Source organism: Coloeus monedula (assembly GCF_965178545.1).
Source record: "Coloeus monedula genome assembly, chromosome: 2".
NCBI lineage: Eukaryota > Metazoa > Chordata > Aves > Passeriformes > Corvidae > Coloeus > Coloeus monedula.
This window is the reverse complement of record NC_138782.1, coordinates 105,022,562-105,045,490: the sequence shown is the minus strand read 5'-3', so window position 1 is coordinate 105,045,490 and position 22,929 is coordinate 105,022,562. Positions and strand designations below refer to the sequence as shown.

At 44.7% G+C, this 22,929-nt stretch overlaps 1 protein-coding gene across 1 annotated transcript in view; it reads right to left on the bottom strand.

The window, feature by feature from the left end:
• The window catches only part of GRHL1 (grainyhead like transcription factor 1), a gene marked incomplete at its 5' end in the record, with an annotated part of 38,227 nt that extends 23,745 nt beyond the window's left edge, over positions 1-14,482 (bottom strand). Inside the window, 8 exons of the mRNA XM_082302299.1 lie at positions 2,815-2,909; positions 3,876-3,987; positions 4,466-4,622; positions 5,428-5,504; positions 6,247-6,637; positions 8,142-8,212; positions 11,223-11,409; positions 14,436-14,482. Of these exons, the coding sequence (XP_082158425.1) occupies positions 2,815-2,909; positions 3,876-3,987; positions 4,466-4,622; positions 5,428-5,504; positions 6,247-6,637; positions 8,142-8,212; positions 11,223-11,409; positions 14,436-14,482 (1,137 nt within the window). The remainder of the gene's footprint in view (positions 1-2,814; positions 2,910-3,875; positions 3,988-4,465; positions 4,623-5,427; positions 5,505-6,246; positions 6,638-8,141; positions 8,213-11,222; positions 11,410-14,435) is intronic.
• Positions 14,483-22,929: the final 8,447 nt, after the last annotated feature.

Below are 22,929 nucleotides of genomic sequence, written 5' to 3'. Positions count from 1 at the left end.
GTGCAGTTTACTAAACCACCCTAGTGGCCCAAGGGCACTGGCAAAGTGCTCTCAGGCAGGTGACACCCTCCTGAACAGACACAGTGGCAGAGGTGCAATATTCCTGTACATCCCCCCAAGAAGGCAAGCACCTGGTCCCAGAGCTGCTAGGGGCAACTCCTTGTGATAATACGGTATTTCTGCCTTCAATCTGACACACACCCTGCGTGCCCAAATGAGTAACTACATCAGAAATCCCAGACACAGAGCCTCATCACCTCCCATTTGACATGGCTGCACATGATAAATCATTTCCACAGCAAACTGGAAGCAAAAGCAAGAGGGAGAAAGAGCAAGCCCAGAAGAATCACCTGGCTCTGATCCAGGTAACTCCAGGGCTCAGGAAGCAAATTTCTAATAATCAAGGCTTGCTAGCCGGTTAAACATACTGTCCGTGCAGCACTTCTGCTGTTATTAAATATTAAACACTGTATTTATTACTGTGAAGGAATTTCTGTAACATCAGAAACTCAGCTCTATCTATGTCCTGCTCTCTTCATATACTTTAAGACTGCTATCAGGGGGTGGGGGACAGGGAGGGAAGGAAAAAGAGAGAGCAAGAGCATACAAGGTAAATGAACCATGCAATAAAAATTGTTGAAATTGGCTCAGACATCTCCTGATAAGATCACAGAAGTTGAGAAAGAACTGCTGAATTTCTACTGGTGAGAAATTCAGTCATTGACAAAACACATCTACTCAGGGAAAAATTGAAGTTAAACAGACAAACACACAGAGCACTTGCTAAAAATGCCATTTTTTTAAGTACTGAAGTTGAGAGTATTTTTGTCTTAATATGATTCTGATCCCAGAAGTCAAGACTTGCACATTTGGTATCAATAGTCCACTCTGAAAGTTCATACAAACGAGGACTCACAGTATATGGATCTCACACACTAAGATTGTGAATCTGGAAGCAAATTTGCCTCTGTAGCTACAAAACCAGTCTTTCTTACACCTCCCCACATCACTTCATCCCATCAAGTTCAGCCCCGAGATGAACTGTCACCATGAGGGTCCTTAGATCGTTTCAAGATGCTACTGGCAATTTCTGAATTTCTGGCAATAGACTGAAACTAGTCATTCAGGGATCTGTAGAGTAATTCAGCAACAGCCACCTGGTAGGAAGGGATGGCTTTCCTTGGGGCAGCCACAAAGTTCTCAGCACCAGCTGTGAGCCCTGCTCCTGGGTTAGTGGCCCATCCCTGCTGCTGCAGAGTGCCTCAGCCAGCAGAGAGGCAGCTGCAGAAAGTGCTTCCAGCTCCTTGAGGACTTGCATTGTTCTGTCTGCATGATCCACTCTGTGTGCAAATCCTAAGTCTTTGCATACCTCGTGGACACCAACTTCCTGGGTTTGTTAAATGTTTGACTCACTATGGCAGCAGGATAATACTTACTGACTCCTTCTGACAGCTCTTCTGAAGCATCATCTGTTTGTTCACATAGTGAAGTGCTTCATGTTTTAGAAATCAAGTCAGCTTTTTAGCATCCTCCAGCAGGTAAGGCCCTCCCTGCCAGCCCTCTCAACCTGACTGAAGTCAATCTGGTGAAAAAGGAATCCTGGCACCCAACACCAGCCTCACAAGTAGTCCCCCACACGCTGCAAAGCAGCACTTTCAGCAGCAGCATACATACAACTCCTCACTGCTGTCTACCAAGCATCCCAAACGTCTCCCACAGAGCTGAAATCTAACAGCAGTCCCCATACAACATTTTCTCCACAGCCCTTGTACAGGACAGAGCACAGTTTGTGGTGACAGCAAGCTCCGTGCAGTGACACCAGCCCTTGCTCCTCCTGCAAAGCACGGCATGCACAGCTCCTAAGAAGGACCTGTGTTCTTTGTTGAGAGTTCCCATGTCCCCCCAAGCCAAGCTCTCCCCAGACACGGCACTCTGCAGCCATCAGTACTTTTCCCCATGATGCTGGTCACTACTGGTACTGCTTGCTGATACCAGTTACTAGTACTAGCAAGGGCACAGGCAGTCTCCAAAAACAGAAGGACACCATTCCCAATTTTTAAAGAAAACCCAGGCAGTAATGAAACTCTCCAAAGAAAACTCCTTCACTTTGACTCCAGCAACAAACCAGTGAGAAATGCCTTTAGAACTGAGTTGGTTCCATGCTCTGACCTGCTTTCTGTGAACCTAGAAGATGCCCAAGCCTTTTCCAGAAGCCAGAGTGGCTCAATCTGCTGCAGTTAGCTACTAGCTAGCGAAGCTGCCTGTACTTACACACCTACCAAAGCGCCCACAGTTCTGAGCAAAGATCAACACAGAGTTCACCAGGAGGCTGCTCTAGTTTGAAATAGGTCACTGGGTGTTGGGATCTGTGGTTTAAGCAACACACGCTTTGGGAGCTCAGAGGCAGCAGCTGCTCCCTCTTTGGTGGAAGACAAGCCCATTGCAAGAGCCTCAACTCCCCAGCAGCTGCCCCCTGCCTCCCGCAGGGATCCTCAGGGAGGCTGCACAGTGCCAAGCCCAGCTCCGCTCCATCACACCTCCCGCGCCACTCCATCTGCTCGGGAAACGCTCAGTGCTTCCTTCTGCCGGTACTTGTCTCTCAGGCAGGCGCTTCTGCCAAGAACCCTAAAGCAGTCGCAAAGCTCTCCCAGTTGCACATGCAAACCCTCTTAAGAAATAGCCAGAAGGTTTTGCCTAATGTAAGAGTGTAAACAAACTTCTTACATGCTAATCACCAGGTAGGCCACACACCCTTCCCTTCCCCCAGCCCCTGAACTGGCTAAAAGGACAGGAAATATAATCGTGGTCACATACCTTCGCTTCCTCGTTGATGTCCCAGGTGAAGGATATGGCGTTGTATGCAATCTCCTCAATGTTACTGATGGTGTTGAAGCTCTCCTTGTAGTCAGCTGTTAGAAAGAAGGATTCATGAGGGAGACAAAGAGGAGATATCACCTGAGTCCTTAATCACATGAAGCAGCCAGAAACTGTAACTCTTCAGCAGCCCCTTGAGGGCAAGAAAAGCTGAACTGTACTTCGGAATGGATCGTTAAAGAGGCTAGAAATGGTTTTCACGCACAAAAAAAATCCTCAACAAACAGGACAAAGGAACAAAATGGGACTTGCAAAAATTTTAAACTAGAAACTCCAGCGAAAAAGGCAGACATCCTAAATATCAGGTGTTCTATGCCTTAACCTGCTATGTAGGGGAAACTCTACCCTGCATGGCAAGGACATAAGCTCCCAATAAAACTCCTTCAATAACAAACAAAGATTTGCATGCGCGTCTGCTTTAAGTGCCAGGTGATTAATCCCTGCTTTGATTCACAGAAGGAGGGGACGAGGAGTACAACCCAGCCTTCAGCCAGAGAGGGCTGGAACCCAGCCAGCCTCAGCCTTGACTGGAGGCAAGTGGAAATCTGCAGTGTTTTCTTTTTTTCACATGTACCAAAGACCAGTTGTGAGCAAAGCTGTGGGAAGGTGGATCATTAGTCTTGAGGTATTTCTGCGAGGATCTTGTCCTTTGAAGAAACACAGTATTTAGGACAGCCACTGGGACTACAAGCTGTGATTTAGCTACAAGCACCAGGATATTAAAAAAAACCCTGTTGTTTGGAGGGGGCTGTTGATCTCCCAATACAAAACCCTAAACCCCACCAATCAAAATCCTCCCACAAATCAGCCTCTTTAAGGTGTCCTAAAAACTATAGCATTAGCTCCAAGCAATCACAAACTGTCTCTGGGCTTTCAGCAAAGCTGTGGATAACAGAGAGTGATCCAGAAGTTCCTTAAAATAACAAAGCTTTAGGAGGAAACCAAAGCTTGCCAAGGAATTAGGTCTGAAGTTTGACATCAGCAATGAGAGTGTTCCTTACCTATATCAATGCATCTTTGTTTGGCTGTGTGCTGTCTTGAGTGCCAATATTTCCAGTGCCTGAGCTGATCTTCCCTTGTTTTGTCTTCAGCAAACACAACCATAATGACACTCTGAAAGGAGAGAGGAAAAGACTAAGAAAAAAAAAAAAACAAAACAACAAAACCAACAAAAAGGTGAAAGAGAAAAAGAGAAAAGGCCAGAGAGTATATTTGTTTTGGAGCTTTAGGCTTTTCTACTTGAGGCACTACAGTATACCAGCACACCGCTGCCAAACAGGAAGGCAGACAACAGCACCTTCTGGGTCATAAACAGAGATGAGCAGAACTCCTCTCCTAACTAGAATTCAAGGATCTCATTCCAGGTGTTGCATCATCTTTACACAAGTGCTGACACCACTTCTTAACAGTCTGAGCCAGGATGGGTTGGTCTGGCAGTAGGTGGACAGCAAAGGAACGAACACTGACGTAAGAGCGCGGGTAAGCTGGCCTTTGTGCTGATGCTCTGGTCTAGATTACTGCACTTTGGGAGAGTTTAAGGTTACCATTGTACACACCCTCCTCCCAAGAAACCACAAGTGCTGCCACTCACTCGGACTTTACTGATGGGGTGATGGATTCCTTCACTGCTGCTGACTTCCTTCAGCGTGATTGGGTAAAATTGACCTTTATTCAGGTAAGTCATTGTGCTGTCCCCAGGCTTCTGTCGGAGGGACTTGGAGGCTTCCAGAGTGTATTCAAAGTTATTCCTATAGAGTGAAAAGGGTAGTGATTGCTAAGGCATCTTCCTGGAAAGCTGATTAAATGTTCCACATTTAATTTGGAGAAATTCCAAAGTCGTTAGTTGACTCATTAAGCCATCAACAGGCAAGGAAGTTGGAAAACAGGATGAGCCCCTTTTTCAACCATTTCCTTCATGAATGAACATTTAAGAGAAGTTCTTGGCAAGCTAAATCCTAAAATACATCAGCAGGCAACACTGGAAGGTCCCTGTTCAGGCTGAGAGCAGCAAGCTGCTCTCAGGGAACAGAAAAGTATCTTTAGAGATTTAATTAAATTCACAAGCTAATAAGCTACTCAGTGGCCATCACCCTCTTGGTCAACTGCAACTATCAAAACAATGAATTCACTCCCCTCCTCTGGGGTACAGATGAGTTTTACTTCTCCTATTTCTGCTGTAGATTCCCAGCAGATTGAGAGTAAGACAAGCAGACAAGGGAGAGGGCACAGCTGGAAGCAAACTCCCAGACCACTCACAGACAGCACTGCACATTCCCATGGGACACGGATTTGGTGCAAGGACAATAACTGAAGCTGGGTGGTATTTCCAACCCTGCAGGTAGTTTTCCTTAAAGTATTTGTTTTCTTTAAAGATACAGTTTTCAACTGTGAAATTCAAATGAGAAGACATAATTGTATGTTTGAGATCCAGAGCCTCCCCTCCTCCAAAATTCAACTGTGACTCAGTGCAAAATGGCGTGAGTTGTACTGCTTGCTCATGGCCAACTTAAGAGAGTAGGAGGATATGGGCAAATGGGGGCCTTAAAGCATTACCCAGAAATGCTGTCAAAAACATAATCTTCTGAATTCATGTTGGCCATTCGGAGATTCAGTTCAGTAGGAAAGAAAACCTGGGGTAGACAAAACAACAATTAACACTGCAGCAACAAGGAAAGTCAGTATTAAATAGATACTTCTTACCACGGAACTTCTGTCAGGCAAATTGTTCACCAGATAACAACTGATTTTTGATTTGAACAAACAGGACACTTGAACAGTGTTTTAATCCAAAACTTTTGGGTGCCAACTATGCACAACATCTCGTAAACCTTCCAAGTCAGCTTAAGGCAAAATTTTAATGCTTTCCCAAATCTCAAAGGGCATAGCTACACAGCTCCTTGAGGTTTGGCTTAAAAATCAAAACATGGTTAGGCTATTTTCAGCTGATATCATAAAACAAAATCCACAGATTTTCTCACTCAAGAGCCCTACATAATCCAACTGTTTTCCACTGAAACACCACACCTAGAAACTGGCAGTAAGGAAGCTTACAGACAGTCACCTCAGTTTGGTACCTGCAAAGGCACCACAGAGTGCTGAACTCTTGCAAAACCCGGCTCTGTGGATCAAGAGAACTATTTCCACACTCTGCAAGCCAAAGCCTCTGTCACTAGTAAGATTAGTCATTTGCTTTTGATAATGATTTCATGTTGTGAAGGTTTTATTTACCAAGTTTTAATTATGCACCTTTCTGAGAAAGTCTTCTGTTTCTAAGCCACTGAACAGATTTCTGGCTCATGTAACAAGAACAGTTAAAGATGGAACCAGATCGAGACACACACACACACACACAGCAACTGCCTCTCTTGGTACCTCTTGCACACCCTCCTTGAAAGTCTCCGAGAAGGTGGAGTCTGGCGTTCGCCTCTGGGAGTTTTGGGGCTGGGTGTTGGAACTGAACTGGTCAGGATTGAGGTTCCTGTCGAAGACCACCACCCGCTCGGGGGGCTCGGGGTGGTACACGGTTGGCGGGATGCCCACGGCAAAGCCATGGGGCTGTGTCTCCGTTTTGATGGAATGGGTGGGCATCGTGGCAATTGAAACGGTGACCGTTGTGTCAGGGGTTGTGAGGTGGCCTCGCTTGTCCATGCCCATCTGGGGGGTGTGTGGAAGGACAATATTGAAAGGCACATTTTTCAGAACCTGGACTCTGTTTTCTCCAGCAGAAATGAGTGACTGTTCCGTCACATTTGGGATGCTGTTCCTTAAAGGGACAAAAAGAAGCCATGCATAAATTACACATTTTATTTTATCATTAAACAAGAGTTAGAAAAACTTTTCAGCCTTTTGGACAAGGACAACTGACACCAACTCTCCTCCTTGTGCAGAATAGCTCAATCCTAACCTGAAAAGCTGAGAAACTCATTTAAAAAACCCCCAAAACTCCTCACCCACTGCTAACCATGCCACCTTGGAGATGAATTACCCTGGAGCAAAGGGTGAGGGTTCGCAGCCCAGATCCTCACTGCTTGGAAAACAGCAGTCCAAAACTAAGCACTTCCCACCACACATTGGCACACTCAGGCTCCACAAAGTTGCTCTTTGGCAGAGGGAGAAGGACTGACAGCAAGGTTGCTGCTCCTCTGGCCTAGTACTGTGCACCACCCGGGAAGCACTAATAAGGAAATTACACCCCTCTTTTCATTCACAACCCTCCAAGAAAATACACACCACGACTCCTGGGAGTGGTTTGCATAACTTGCTGCTCTCCACCCCACCACACTAATTTCTGCCAGGACAACACTGAGATCTGTGGCTGAGCTGACCTCATAGCTAGTAGCCACTAAGTCAGCCTGCCCTCCCTTTCTCCCTCCCCACTAAGTGGTCCTGCCCTCTCCTTTGCACCAATTCTGATGCTCCCCTGTCTCCTTGGTGAGCAAGTTCAGCTTGCTTGGCTGGCAGAAAACTAGCCACCTTTTCTTTCCCTGTTTGGTGATGGGTCAGTGTGAGACCCAATCTGGTTCAAGAGGAGCAGTGGGAATACACGGCTGGGAAGCAGCCTGCTCTTCTCAACAACAAGTCATTCAATCAGCTCAGTCAGATGACAAACCTCACCTCAGGTCCTTAAAGCACTCTAGTCTGTCCAAAGGAAGAGGATGGTAGGAGTGGAAGCCTGACTTGAGTGAACCTCACATTTGTAACACTCAATCAGTATCATCTGCTTGCGAGGCACAAGAGAGAGAAGGCAGGAAGGGGAAGATAGACAGAAGTTCCAAAGGATACAAAGAAAGTCCCCAAACAATACAAAACCCCATCACAAACACTTTGAAGCCCTCCCCAACCGGCCCATGCATGAAACAGCAATGCTGCTGGTACCTGAAAACAAAAATCAGCAGAGAGCAACTGAAGCAACTGCATGAAAAATGAAAAGGGTCACCAGTGACCTCTGCAGCCTGGGGAAGGGGTGCCTGTGCTACCAGGCCGTGCCTAATGTTAGAGAGCAGCTTTTGCTAGGCTGGCTGTATGACATTAGCACACTAAAAGTAGATGGACAGCAAAGAGCAGCAGTTTGAGCCTCAACTCTCCACACTATGGTCCAATCTCCATCCTGTTCCTGGGGCAACGCAGGAATCTGAGGCATAGAGTAAAAGCTAACAATTTCTCTCTTCCAGCACATCACCACAGTGCAGCAAGTTACTTTCTTTCAGCAGCTTTGATAGCCTAGGAGGGAAGGGAGGAAACAGAGAAGCAATAATGAAAAAGAATACCTTTTGCTATGGTCTTGCTCAGCATGTTCTACCTCCGGTTTAGCTGTTGAAGATCTCCTCTCCCTTGGAACCTGGGAAATTTAAAACATACTATAATTCAATTCTTCTTCCTATACAAAAAAAAAATAGCTTCTTAAAATCTGGTCAAATTAAGGAAGCATTGCTTTTGATGCCAGTCATTATTTACATTACAGCTTAACCCATGTTCACATGGCTTTGGGATGCCAGGCTGACCCCAGGAGATGCCTTGTGGATCCCCATGGAGCCAACTCAGCCACCTGTGCTAGCCCTGGGCTCCTGCCAGCAACAGGTGGCGAGAAAACCAGTGCAGAAAACCATCCATCCATGGCTGGAGCACCAGTACTGGGGTGAGCAGGACCAAGAGGAGATTTCCCAAGGTTTGCTGGCAGTGCAGGTTCTCTCCTCTGCATGCTGGCAGAGTTCAGCTTGCTGGATGAACTCAAAGCTTGAGAAAGGATGCTGCTCCACAGCCACTTCCCCAAGTACACGTGCTCTCTAGGCCATTACCTCTAAGACCACTTGAGGCTCTCCTTTCTCCTCAGTGACCAGGGCATTTGGGGAGGCCCAGATCCAATCAGCACATTGAGAGACTACAGCTCATATTTGTGCATGGCCACACGCAACACACTGGCCCAGACCATACTAAACCTTTTACCAACAGAATGTAACCAGCACTCTGGATTTAAGACAGCTCAGTATTGTTCCTTGTACTTTATGCCACAGACAGGATTTGCACTGAAAACACAGCATCGATCCAACAAGTCACATTGCCCACACAAATGCCATTTTCCTGGCTGTGCTGCAAGGCCAAGGCACACAGGAGAAGGTGAACTCTGGGAGCTATAGTGGCTCAGCTTCTTGCATGGAGCACATAATCAACACCCCAGCAATCCAAACCACTCTCGCAGCTGCTGGCACAAGCCCGTGGTGCTCAGGTCCCCTCAGCCACGCAGCAAGCCCACACAAGCTCTCCTGCCAACCCGCATGTGGGGCCCAGGACTTTTGTAACCCTCATCACACCTCCTGAATGAGCAAAGCAAACACCTTCTGGTGTATGTATGGAGGAGTGAACTCCTACCACTTTCCTTCATCAAAACCTGCTCAGATCCTGCCTCCATTTGCCAGCCTGGATCCAAGGTAGGGAACTGCCACTTCAGCACGAACATGAAGGGTGAGGGCACCCCTGCACAGACTTCTTCTCTACAGCCCCAACTGAAAACTATGTCCTTGTTCTTACACATAACCTGGAATCCCCAGAAACACCGGAATTGTTAGACTTCCCACAGTAACCAGCAAAATCTGGAGAACCTCTACTTGGAGACTGCTGGGAGGCCAACACTAACTAGTCACTGAAAAACAAGGGTTTTCCAAGCTGCATTTGGTCAACACTCCCAAACAAATTTTTATCAGTTTTGTTTCTTATAAGGCCTTATTAACCACAGTTGAGCAAGCCCAGTAGTCAAATGGAAGGAAACAAAAGCTGTTTGGTTTTACCATTTTGGCTTTTTTTATAGGAAGGCGATCTCATCAGCTGCCTTTAATATGCAGAGGGGGTGTATTAGAAATGCCTTGACATCATTGCTCTATAACATTACTCCATAACAGCCCTCAATAAATCTTTCAACTTACAGCCATTTTGCTTTACACAAGTGTGCAGCATACCTGTTCTTCGACCGATTTTTTCTGTACACCCACTGATACTCAAACATAAGAGGAAACCTTGAATTAGGCATTAATGTACAGCAAATCCCTTCTGCTTTGCCAAGCATGAAGGATCAACATCAACGTTCTTTTTGTAATCTACAGGTTTAGAAATCAAAATTGATTTTGTGGATTAAAATTGTTCTGGTGAAAGTATGTTGTTGTTTCCTTTTTTTTCCCAAAAGCATAGCAAGCACAAGAACAAAGCAAGTTTTCTCACAAAACTAGCTGAATAACATCCACATCAGTGAGTCTGTGGCATTTTGTCGTGTGTGTGGAGTGTTAATCTCCATACTAAGCATTACAAGAACATTTTGATGTGTAAGACATGTTCAACTCTTAAAAGGGCAGACAAGGATTTTGTCTGCACCAGGCAATCTCTCCTCGTGCTTGAAGAACATAACTGAGGTTGGCAACTGCACTCACTACTGTTAAAAGACACAAGCCAAAGTGCCAGGCAGGAGAGCCAAGTCAGCCTCCTGGCCTTCCTGCATGCTCAGCAAAGCAAAAACAGGCATCTCCACCCGGTGAGCCAGGCCACCATAACACAGGCATCTCAGCACAAGCAGGACCCCTCCCTGCCTGGAAATGCCTGCTGGTCTCCACTGACCTGGCTGGAGATAACTACCCTGGCTTATACTTTTGGTATTTGGGAAACAAAGCTCAGCAAAATGCACCCCATGCACACCAGAATGTCCTCTGACTGCTCAGTTCAGCTGTGAGGATCTAGGAAGGCACGTGTCTCTGAACAGACCATGAACACTGGGGAAGAAAATCACTGCTGTCAAAGGATTAACAGATTACAGCAGTTGACACTCACTGAGGGTTAGAGGGATACAGACAGCAACTCTTTCAGGTGGACACTTCTGTCCCACATACCACCAAAAACCTGTAATTATACCTTAATATTAGCTGAGACTGAAGTAACACAACAAAGCCCCAGCAAAAGCCAATGGTCCACCAGAATAGGGATCATGTGAGCAAAAGAAGAGGAGTTTCTTTCTCCATGTAGATTTATATTCAGACAGGGATGTGGTCCTAAAGCGTCATTCTTTATGACTATGTCTATAACATACTGCCTCTTGAAAAACTGGGGTCAACAGAAAAAGTGCTACTCAAGTTGCAAAGTAGAAAAGTGATACTTAACTTTTACATCAAGATCTAGGGGATCTTATTTTACTGAGCTAAAAATAAATTTTCAGAAGGGGAGATATAGGGTTTTTTCCATTTAAAACCCACATAGCTTAAAGTCCTTGTGATCTGTTCACAGCTTCTGTAAAATCCTCTAGCAAATGACACCTTTTCAACAGGTAGAATATGAGCTCTGCTGGCTGCCAGAGCAAACCCACACCAATCTACCTTGTAATAATCATAGAGCAGTCCGAGGGCAGCTGCACTGTCTTCATCCCCATTGATGCTCATCATAGCTTTGGTAGCTGCTGTGAGGGGATTTTCAAGAAAAGTTTTCCAGGCCTCATCTTCATTGGTGTAAGGACGTCTCTGAGAGTAGAGAGAGTCATTCTGAAGAACCAACACGGGTCTTTTACTTGAATCATAAAAAAAGAAGAAATAAAAAAAAGCCACCTGTTAGAATACATGAGAAACATTCCTAAAGTTTTTCAAAATTAGCTGCCCGGGTTTCATGGGGTTCATATTCTGATTCAGTGTACTGCAAGGATTAGTCAACACAAAAAGCCCAGAAACTTAGTTCTGATCTCACTCATGCTCAGTGTAAATCAGGATTAATTTGACCAAACTCAGATGGATTACACCAGCCAATACAAAAAGGCAAAGCCATGTAAGAGCACAACCGACCTGCTCATGCTCTGAGTCCAACCCAAAAAGAGTTACACACTTACTAGCCAAACCACCTAGGAAGCCTCCAGCACATCCTATGAAATAATGCCAAGCTACAACATGATCCAGTTCCTATGTGGAACTAGAAAATGTGCATTAATGAAACACCTCTTTTCTCCAGTGCTTTCAAGTGTCTTCACTCTCAGAATACACCTAAAAACACCACCTAGAAGCTACTGATTAGTTACAGATGACATAGGGAAATTGGTAAAGGGGAGTTCAAATCATTTTGGCACTGTTTTTTTCTGACAAGGGAAAAAAACCACTTACTGCCTAGTTACTGTTGAAATAATCCACCACACTAGTTTGAAACACACTCAGATGAGTGAAGAAAAAAGAAAAATCTGAGTTATTCCCTCTATGTTATAGTATACATAAAAAATTATATTTACCCTGAACATTTGGAGATTGCTGGGAACAAACAAACTCCAAAATGACTTGGACATTCTGTCCACAGACAAAAGCAAGACATGTAGAAAATGTTGTCCTGCCAGACTAGACAACTTAATATTTTTTTGGTTCTATTGGTAAAACATATGCTTCATTTTTTAAGTCAGCTCAAACTAATGCTTAAATCTGACTTTTAAACCAGTTCAGTTTTATTTCCAGGGAAGTTTAACATTCGTTTACTCCAGATGGGCTGGGGGAGAAGGGGGAGGCCTTTTTATTTTCCTTAATAATCCCAAACTTGACATTTTTAGTGAATTTGCAATAGTTTAAAATAAAAAAGTAATTATTTAAAACTGATAACCCCACAAAAAGCAGTTGCCCACCACCTTCACACCCTTTTCCTAGTAGGGAATTACTCTTTTCATCTATTTACCCAGATACATTCAGAGACTGAAATATACTACAAATACAAAAAGTTGTGAAATACAAAGTTGTGAAATACTCTAATCACTATAATCAGCTTAGCAGTATCCTACATTTATCACCACCTTCTACCAAAAAGATTGCAAAGCAAATTACGCATTTGATGCTTTATCAGTTACACAAGTCACCCCACTGAGCTGCCATCGGACAGCTCGGCTGAGCTGAAGGCACTGAAAGCAAGTGGGAGTTTCCAGGACTTGTAAGAGCACTTCGTGGCTATAAATCAGTATCATGTAGTTGGAAGAAGAGCAAACAAAAACAACAAGAGACAAGTTCTTGCACCAAGCCCTCTCCTTAGGTCTTTATACGTATTTGTGTACACACTGACACAGATGCCCAAACGCAGATACCTCTGGTATTGAGGACAACTACTTTCTAATCAAAGTGAAGGGACCCGCAGAAGACAAAGCAGAATTTTCTTTAGGAACATGGTACAAGCTCCTGTTCTTATACAATGTGATAAAAGAAACCTCAAATATCCATAGCAAATGGGAAAATCCTCCAGTTAAACTCAGTCATTAAAAAAAACGCAACTGAAGTAACCTGGGTGCAATTCCCTCGATCCATCTCTGCCAAGCTGAAGGGCTAAGTCAGCCTTGCTGGAACTCACAAGACCACTGATTCCCTCCACCAACACAATACTCACAAGGGAAGAGAAAATCATCAGAGAACCAAAAATACTGAGAACAAAAGCAGCAACTAACCAAAAGCCTAGGAAATGCAAAACCTACCTATTTTTGTGTTATTTCTTTGTCTTTGAAACACCCAAATTCAATGCATATTGCCCTACAGGTAACCCACCCACCTAAAACAGCACAGAAAAAGTTATCTGCAAAATTATCAAGAAAAGTGCAGTGTTTGGCAGGAACTCACGCCTTTCGGAGAACTACAGCTTCTTTCAGGAAAATGAGACTATATTAATAAGAGAAGGCTAACATATGTTTTTTCCTGCGTTTTAGAAGATAACTGGCATGCTGATCTGCTCACAGAGTAGTAGACATCCAGCAGAGGCAGAAAATAAGTTTCATACAGCAGTTCTAACAATTTCCCAATTTTACTTTCTACGTGACCACAGTGGAAGCAGAGGAATACTACAAAAAGCAGAAACTCTATCTTTGCCTGCGAGGCTTCCTCAGCCTAAGACGTTCTGTGCTCAGACCACAGAAACTATTCCTCTGTAATTCGCTGATCCAGCACCAGCCGTCCAGTCCCTCACCCTGCAATTTACCTGGCGACGTTCAGAGCTGCCCAGCCGTGCTCTGCCTGCTCCTGCACAGAGCACACCTCTAATGCTGAGGCAGCACGGAGGATTTCTGTCACTGGCATCTCCGTGCCAGAAAAGCAAAGTGCATGTACCCAAATTGCTACGGCCTCATCCACTAAGTGTCATTGGAAATAAACACGCCTATGAAAAATCCTAAACATAGGCATGAGTTGGTGAGCTGCTGCATTGGAGTCCTCTTCCTAGAAAGTGGCACATTGAAACAAGAACTCGGGTTTAAAATCCTACGCATTCCCTAGAAAATGAGTGCATTTGAGTCACCGATCATTCAAAATATAGAAATTTTATAATCGGTTCTTGAAATTAAATCACTTCAGAGTCACCGCCTTTTCTGACACTTAAGTGTCCTCGGCCGCCGTCAGCCGTGACAAGTGACACAGTGACAAGAGCAGCAACAGAGCCGAGTCCTCAAACACAGCCTGGCATCCGCTTGAAGGCGAAGTCTCGTATTCAACACCACGAAGATACAGAATACATACGAGTTCAGTTTAACTCTTTCAGCACGCAGTTTCGGCTACTCCGGGGTCACCGCAGCCGAGCTCGCCGGCAGCCGCCCTTACCTGCCGAAATCCACCTTGCCGGAGGGATGCGCCTCGTAGAAATCCATGGGGGCCGCTGCGGCCGCCGGGCAGCGGCGCGGGGGCTCAGCCCGGCTCCCTCGGCCCGGCAGCTCCTCCCGACGGCGCGGCCGCCGCCGCTGCCGCCCGCATTTAAGGCGCGGCCCGGTGGGGCGGGGGGCGGCCCCACGCCTCGCTGCGGGTGTCGGGTTTCAAAGCCGGCCCAGCCCCGGCGCTCGCCCCGCGGGGCGGGGTGGCCACCGGGGTCGCCCCGCTGCGCCGCCGGCCCCCCCCCCCCCCCGGGGCTCAGCCCTCGTTCCCCCCGCCATTCCGCACCGCCCCGCCGAAGCCTCCGGGTACTCCTCCGAGAGAGGAGCGATGGGGGCGGCCCGCACGAGAGCGGCTTCCCCGGCCCGGCCCCCGGGCGGCGAGCCCCTCTCGCCACAGCCCCCCGGCGGAGCGGCAGCACCGGTCGGACCGGACGCGGTAGTTCTTCCCCCGCCCGGCTCACTCACTTGTCGTAGTCCTGTGTCATGTCTGGCGGAGGCAGCGGGCGGCAGGACTGGCCGGGCGGGTCGGGAGGAGCAGCGCCGCGCACCCGCCGCTCCGACGGGTTTTGTCGGCTCCTCTCGCCCGCTCAGGTGCTCCCGCAGCCGCAGGTGGACGCGCGCCGCGCCTCCCATTGGCTGCCGCGAGCCGAGGGGCGGGGCCGCCGCCCCGCCATTGGTCGGGCGGGCTCGGGGGCGGGGCCGGCGCCGTGAGGGCTCCGCGGGCCGGGCGGCGGCGGGACAGAGCCCCCGGGCGAGCGAGGGAACGGCCCGGGAGCTGCTGTGCGCGGGGAGCGCACTGGCACCCTCTTCGCGGTACAAATGGCATTCCCTTCTCCCTCTCTCCCATCCCCTATGGCTTTATTTCTTTTTCATATACTACACCCACTTTTAGGAAAATCTAAACTCACCACAATCACATGAATTGTCTTTATTATAGTCTTCAGCTGCGCCGCGGAAGGTTTAGGTTGGACATTAGAAGGAATTCCTTCGCAGAAAGAGCGATTAGACATTGAAATGGGATACCCAGGGACGCAGTGGACTCCTTGTCCTGGCGGTTTTTAGGAAAAGGCGGGATGTGGCACTCAGTGCTCTGGTCTAGTTGACAGGGTGTTCGGTCATAGGTTAGACTCGATGACCTCAGAGGTCTTTTCCAACCTAATTGGTTCTGTGAATTTGCACAAGCACTGCACCAGCTGCTGAAGAGCAGCAGATCCATGTGTCGTTCAGTGCCTCGTAGATGAACCCGGGTTTGGAGAGCAGGGGACATTTACAATGCAGTTAGTGCTGAAACTGCATCAAAATGCTCCAGGGTAACAGCAACAGCAACATCACAAACACATCAGATTTATCCCAAGTAGCATGCATGAAGTTAAATCAGAAAGATCTTCAGTTTCTCCTTGAGAAATAAGGGTGGGAGGTTGCTTGTCTAAGTAACAAGTTGAATCAAACCCATATAGCAACAGTGCTATCTATCATATGTCAAGATCTGCCAGATAGCTACTGTAATTTAAAAGTATGCTCACTAATAAGAGGTCTCTCCTTCTAGGTCAAAATCTCTTCCCTATTTGTACAGGATATACTCCAATGCAAAATTATAGAAGGACAATTCAAGCAGCCAACCGAAGGAAAAATGAAACTGAAGAAGACAAACTTTAACTAAGGGTCTAATCCTGGAAGTTGCTTAATATCCTCTGACTGGATTACAATTAGTGTTCTAGAAACAAAATGCTCTATTTGGATCTGCAAACATTACCATTAGGATGGCAAAAGATAAATACCAATACTGAAGTAGGATCTTGCTCTACAAACTGAAATTAACTGATGTAAATTGTTCTTTATGACATGCAGTAAAAGGTATTCTATATTTCGAACCCATCTTTAAATTCTAATTCAAGATTACATAGAAGAAATTTCTTATCTGATCTCACATATGAACAAAATACTGTCATCTGATTAAGATATTGGAAAGTTACATTTTTCCAAACAAGTATAACTTGCTTTGTTTCCGATACAAATTACAAAACCAGCTCAAAATCGCAAGTACTGGGAAGGACTTCTAACTTCCTGGGGTGTCATTCCCTCCTCATGCTCCCTGCTTCTCTTCATAGAATCCTGGGATGTGCAGATGCAATCGCTGCTTTTCGGCACAGGTGCACACTTTTCATTAACAATAAAATATAATACTGCCCTGTAGCCATAGGTGACCCAGATGCTGGATGTGCTGGAAGAGTTAAGTCACATGTTTATATTGAACCCAATTGCTAAAATCTTGGTGTTGTGCCACGCTTGGTATTTCCACTTAATTTGAGTTTACCATTATTTCATTCCAAATAACTCAAAGCTGTTTGTCTCTGCAAAGGGGATGCCTTTTCTTAACAGCCTGATACACTGATGAAAACTTGGTTATCGCCATAACAATCACTTCCACATTCAGGGGACAATGATATAAACACCGGATTGTGACACCGCTGACTAATCTGCCGGTCACACTCTAGACTCTGCAACACCACCTGTAGGTGTATTTATGTGATGTCACTAACTGGGTTGCATCACCACCAAGTAAAATCAAGCAAGAAGCACAAAGGGATTTAACAGAGCTTTGGCTGGGGCATAAAGCCACACCAGCCTGGTGGGGCAGTGCTCTGGCAGGACTTCCCTTGCCCTGTGCTGACTGGCCTTCCCTTCAACTTCTTCCCTCACTCAGCCCTTTCACCTCGAACTCACTGCTCTCCTCCACCTCTCATGCCCTTCCCTTAACCTTTCCCTCTGCCTCAGTCCTTCTTTCGGCATTCTCCTTCCCCTCTTCACGCATTTGTTTGCTTTCAAATGAATCCCACTCAAAACATGCAAGGAACCCCACCACACCTATACACCATTGGCACCCATTGAACAGAGCAATGTCCCATCATGCTTGCCCCTCTTTCCAGTCTGTCTTTTAACATCACTGTCTAGGGAAACTGGGATTTATTCTGGACAAGAATTAGCTACTGTTATGACTTACCTAACAAATATGGGTTTAAAATCTCATACCTGATAATTATCGGCTACATGCTCTGGTCATTCACACCTGTGTAATAAACAAACAAGTTGCATCAGGTTTGTGGCAGTACTTTTGATTTCACAAAACATGACAGGGAGTCAAAACAAGATACTTTTTGCTTAATCGGAGCCCCTAAGATACAACACCTAGGCTGCAGAGTTGAATGTAAAGAGCAATGAAGCTCCTATGCTCTTCATTACACAGCAGACCAGGCAAGCTTTCCTTCTCTGCCAATAGGCCTGTGGTTGCTACGGATAGACCTGGAAAAGTGAGCCCAAAGCTGATCACTGACCCCTGCAGAACAAGCCTGAAGGCATCAAAGAACTAAAAAAAGGAAAAAAAAAAAAAAAAAAAAAAAAAAAGCCCAGAGTTTTCACAAACTCAGTGGAAACTGAGGTGAAAGAAGGCACAGTGGAAAGAAATAGACAAGTGACATTGGAAAAAGAAGCTGGAAATGCCTTCAAAGAAAGAGATGGAAAAAGCTGGGGGGAAAAGGTAAAGTAATAAATGAAAGCACAATGTCTGAAATATAGAACAAAGAAACAGTTTGCTTTCCACTTCAGTCATATCCCTCTATGCAATATTGCAAACATTCTTTAAAGATTCCCCTTTTGATTCTTTATTTATCCCTAAAGATAATGTAGATACTGTTGAAAGGACACAAGACTATTCAGGGTCAAGAGATGCAGTTCCATCAGCCTGACTGAGGACACTCTGAATTTACTACAATACAAATTCACCAATTTTGCAGTAGCCTATATATCAAAAAAAAGTCAGCCTGAAACCTAAAATTTTATTGATGAAAAAATCTTTAGCATGTCATCCAGTTTCACTGAGCATTTATCATCTCTGCTCAATTCTGTGCTTCCTCTGGGACTGACTGCTGTGTCCATAGGTCCTGCTACACAGGCCCACACTGGTGTAATCAGAAAACAGCATGTGCAGGTCCTTTGCTGCCCATGGTTCCCTGCCCAATCCACTCTGCTCCACAGCATGGAAGCCATGCAGCTGCTCGGTCAGGAGTTATGAATGCCCCGGGTCTCAGTTCAGGAAACAATGGTTTGCAACAATTTTGTATCAACACAGCAGGACAGAAAGCACTCCAGGATCACAACACAGGCACTGAACATGCTTGGTGGCACTGTCACGAGGCAATGGCAGGGTCTGCAGCCAGCGAGCAAAGCCACTGCTGAGACAATGGGGTGGTCTACAAGCAGACACAGAATACTTCTACAACAGAGAGCAGCTGTATGAGATTACCACAAGAAAGTACTTGTATTTTCTTCTAAAACCACCTGATGTACTGCTGGAGGCAAAGTGTAGATGCCAAGGATGAGGGAGGCATGTTCTGGCTCTGGAAATGCTGCAGTTGTACAAGGGCAGCAATCACTTCATGTGAGGACACCAGCTTCCTTCTCTGTTCTGGTAATCCTTACTCACTCTTGCTCACCATTTCAGCAGCATCCTAGCAAAAGGAGCAGTGAGAGATCTTTCACATATGCCTGTTTCCACATCTTGGCATGCCCTTTATGCTCCCCCTCATCTAACCTGGCCATGAACAAAGAGCTTCACACATGAGGAGCAACAGGACCAGTAACTGTGGAGGAGATGCTGGAAAGCAAGCATCCTGCATTTAGCACAAGGACAAGTGCAGTGAGAGACACTGCTGTAACCAACCCACACACTAACATGCTCAGCCAGGAAAAATGTACAACCATATGTGCTGGGAAGCCCATTCCATTTTGGATCAAAGGAGAAGATTAATTACACAGAGTTATCCCGACTTTTCTCTGTCTGTGAAGAATAAAACTTACTCAAGCTGAGTTGACATGGGGAAAGGACAGTGAGCTAAGGGACAGATACCTTATTTGGGGATTTAACATTTTCAGACTTCACCTGTCCCCAAAGCCCCGTGGGTCCTGGCTCTTTTGCTCCCAGCACTGCAAGAACATCCTCTTGACAACTTACTACAATATCCTGAATTAATGTTTTATTCAGAACAAGCAGAAGTCTTATTTGTCCAAAACGGGAGAAAAGTCATTTGAGGAAGGGATTTTTGAGATTTCAAGAAGTTATGAGAAAGTAAGATACTCACTGCCTTGACTACAATACTCCATGAAGCCCTCCTAAATCTTCTACACCCAACTGTTTCAGTGGTTGTGCTAAAAATGGGTTTAAAAAGATGTAATTGTAGTGAAGCCCATGCAATACACTATGGCAAATAAATTAGATTAGCATTTGTTACAGGCATTGGGCTTTGCTGATTCTCATTCTCTGGTTAAATCACATTCACGGCCTTAACTCTATGTAAGTCAAACACCTCTCCTTCATGTCTGGACAACAGTAAAACCTTTGAAAAGAAAAATGTGTTTGACTGAGACTAAGTTGATACTCAGAACACAGACACACTGAGGTAGTGAAAAACTAGTAAAGATGAAATACCAATTCTGCTGAACGCTGTGCCTTTCAAAAGAAAATGAGACATCTGTCGTATTTCTCCACCAAAACAACAGAAAGGCTGCATTTAGGAGAATTCATAAAGCAATGTTACTTTTGCCCATTTAAACACACTTTTATCCTAACACATAGACTAGGAAAAAGACTAAATTCACTTTAGAAGGCAAAAGGTCTTAGAATAACTGATTTGCTATTGTCTAAGTTAATAATTAATTAAGTTTTCTCAGTATATACTGTTTTAAAAGTTTATTCTTAAAACCCCCACTTGCCTTTATCTATATACTTAAGAACTGTCATTCAAATTTTAGAGTAAGAAACTAAACAAGGAGAGCCTCTTTTACTCGAAATTTCCACAGGAGTAAGTAAAAAAAAATCGCTGAGCTTTACCTGGACGCTTTCAGCAAATAGTTACATAAAGGAGCTGTAATTTCCAAGCCGAGAAAGGAGGTGATTGGAAGTGCTGGGCTGCGCAGACACCCTGCCCTTCAGCTACGCTGGCAGCTGTCTGTTCCGCGGCGCGCCTCCGCCTCCGGGCTGTGCTAACTGCGTTCGGAGCAGCTGTCCCAGCAGAGCTCAACTACAACTGCAGATAAAGCACTCCTGTGGCTCGTCAGCTTCTTAAACACCATTACTCCAACACAAGTGGCGATTGATTAAACTGGCTAGAACTAACATAAAGCATTTTTGGGGCACACCCTTTATTTTAAATCTGACTCTTAGCCTGTGTGTCCAGAAGGCACATGGCTCTTGATGATTAACTGCAAGCTTTATACCAGTTTATTAAAGTACAGCCTTAATTTAGTCTAACATCTAAGTGAGCTTTCTTACGTTTGTAACAATGTAACAATGAACACAGTATTTTTAATTTATGAAGCTCAGATTTTACTACTACAGTAGTTTTAAAAGAAAGCTGTACCTATAATTAAGTGCGTAAGTCTTTCAAATAAAGGCTTCTAAATTAAATTAATCCTTTATGTATACCAAGGTGTCTTTTAGATAGTTAATTCAAAACTCTAACAGATATTGCAGTAAAAAGAATGAGACGCTTTCAGTCGTTTGAGCCAATGGTGTTGAAAAGAGTGACAATGTCTATTACATTTCTGTGGATTTTTAACTGATACAAATACTCATCTAGAAAAGTACAAAGAATAATTTTATCAAATACTTACAAATATTAGTAATTCATTCAGGTGAGGTCAAACATAGTAGGTAATGGCTAATTTTAAAACACAAACACTAGACACAAGAGATTTAAACTGGTATGTTCCAAGTCCATTAATGTAAACATCAGTTCAGACACACCTCACCAGAAGTCTGAGGTATCTAGCACAGCGTGGCAATAGATTTAGACATACTAAACTGTGCCCACTTACAAAATCTCTTAACACATACACCAAGTAATAATGCAGTCTACTCTTTCCTCTTCCCACATCAAGCACAGTTTAGCCCTGTATGGCTAAAACTATACCTTCTCATCTGTTTGACAGTCACATTATAGGACCACTGTTCTAAATCCCTGTGCTACAGTAACTAATTAAAATACCTGAAAAAGTAAAAACTTTCACCCCGTGTCTTTTGTGTCACCCAAAATCAGGACACTGACCAAAATCGGACCTCCTGCCTCTACTGAGCCAGCAAAGCCTCCTGGTTTGCCAGTATTTCCATGTAACTATTAAAACTCACCTTTAATAGTCCTGTCTGCCCTACCTGTATTTGAAATACCCCTTTATCACTTCCTCCAGACAGGCAGGGCAGTGCATCACCTCTATTATCATTTACCTGTTCCCAATTTTTAAATAATTTCATGGATTGAACTGCAATGGATTTTAAACCCTTTATAATCTACTTGCTGAACTGATTACCCTCCCAGATTACATCTCACCAAAGCCCTTGCTCAGGGAGGAAGTCATTACTCTTTGTCAAGTCTGCAGGCACCATTTTTCTTAGTTATAATAATGCTTAGAATAGCTGTTGGTTTTAGTTTTGATCAAACAGATTTGGCAAGTTCTGTACTCCGTACTGATGGTTGGAAATGATGAATTTCTTTCAGCTGAAAGCAGCACTATTTATCTGGATATCTACACAGCATCTCAGTTCAACATATGTATGTATATGTTATGGTGTCTTTCATGTAGTGGCAGCACCCTACCACACTTCATTTACATGTTGTCTGGGACAGTATACAAACATGGTGCATAAATAAGATTGAGCATGAGAAACTCATGCAACGGCCAGGGCACCAACTGCTGAAGATGCTGGGTTATAAAGTGGTCAGAAGAAATTCAAGGCTTTAACAGCAGACTTGCAAAAGAAGAACAACAGGAGGACCTGGCAGTTACTGCTGCACAAGAAATAGGATCAGATTTTGCACGAGGTACAAAAGTATGCAGTAAGTTCCTGAAGTGGAACGTGGACCTGAAAGGTGTCAACCTGAATGAGAGGTCTAGGCATAACAAGAGACTGGGAAACATACAGGATGCAAGGAAATGTAGAAAAACAGTGCCGGAATTGTTCCAGAACAACTGGAACGTCTGTTTAGAAATAATAAAGAAAAACTCACTGCAATGTAAACATCAACCAATCGCTTCTTTTATTTAACGTCGTATTTAAAAATAAACATTATTTTCTCAAAATGTATTTACTGTCATACAATGGTAGGTAAAAAAAAAATAGGCATTTTAATTGCAAAATCTCACAATGTAATTAGATGCTAATGTCATGTCCAGTACACTCAAAGTATGTACAATTATGCCCTAAAAAAAAGGTAATTTCACAGCTTCCTGTTGGCTCTGATGCAAATTAATGAAATAAATGGCGATTAACAGTTTCCTTGGTAGTTTCCTTTCTCAGTATCAGTGACCTAAATTATAGATAAAATGACACTGAAACTGTAGTACAGTAGTAGATCTCAGCACTACTATCTTAATAAAAAATGTTCATGAGACAAAAG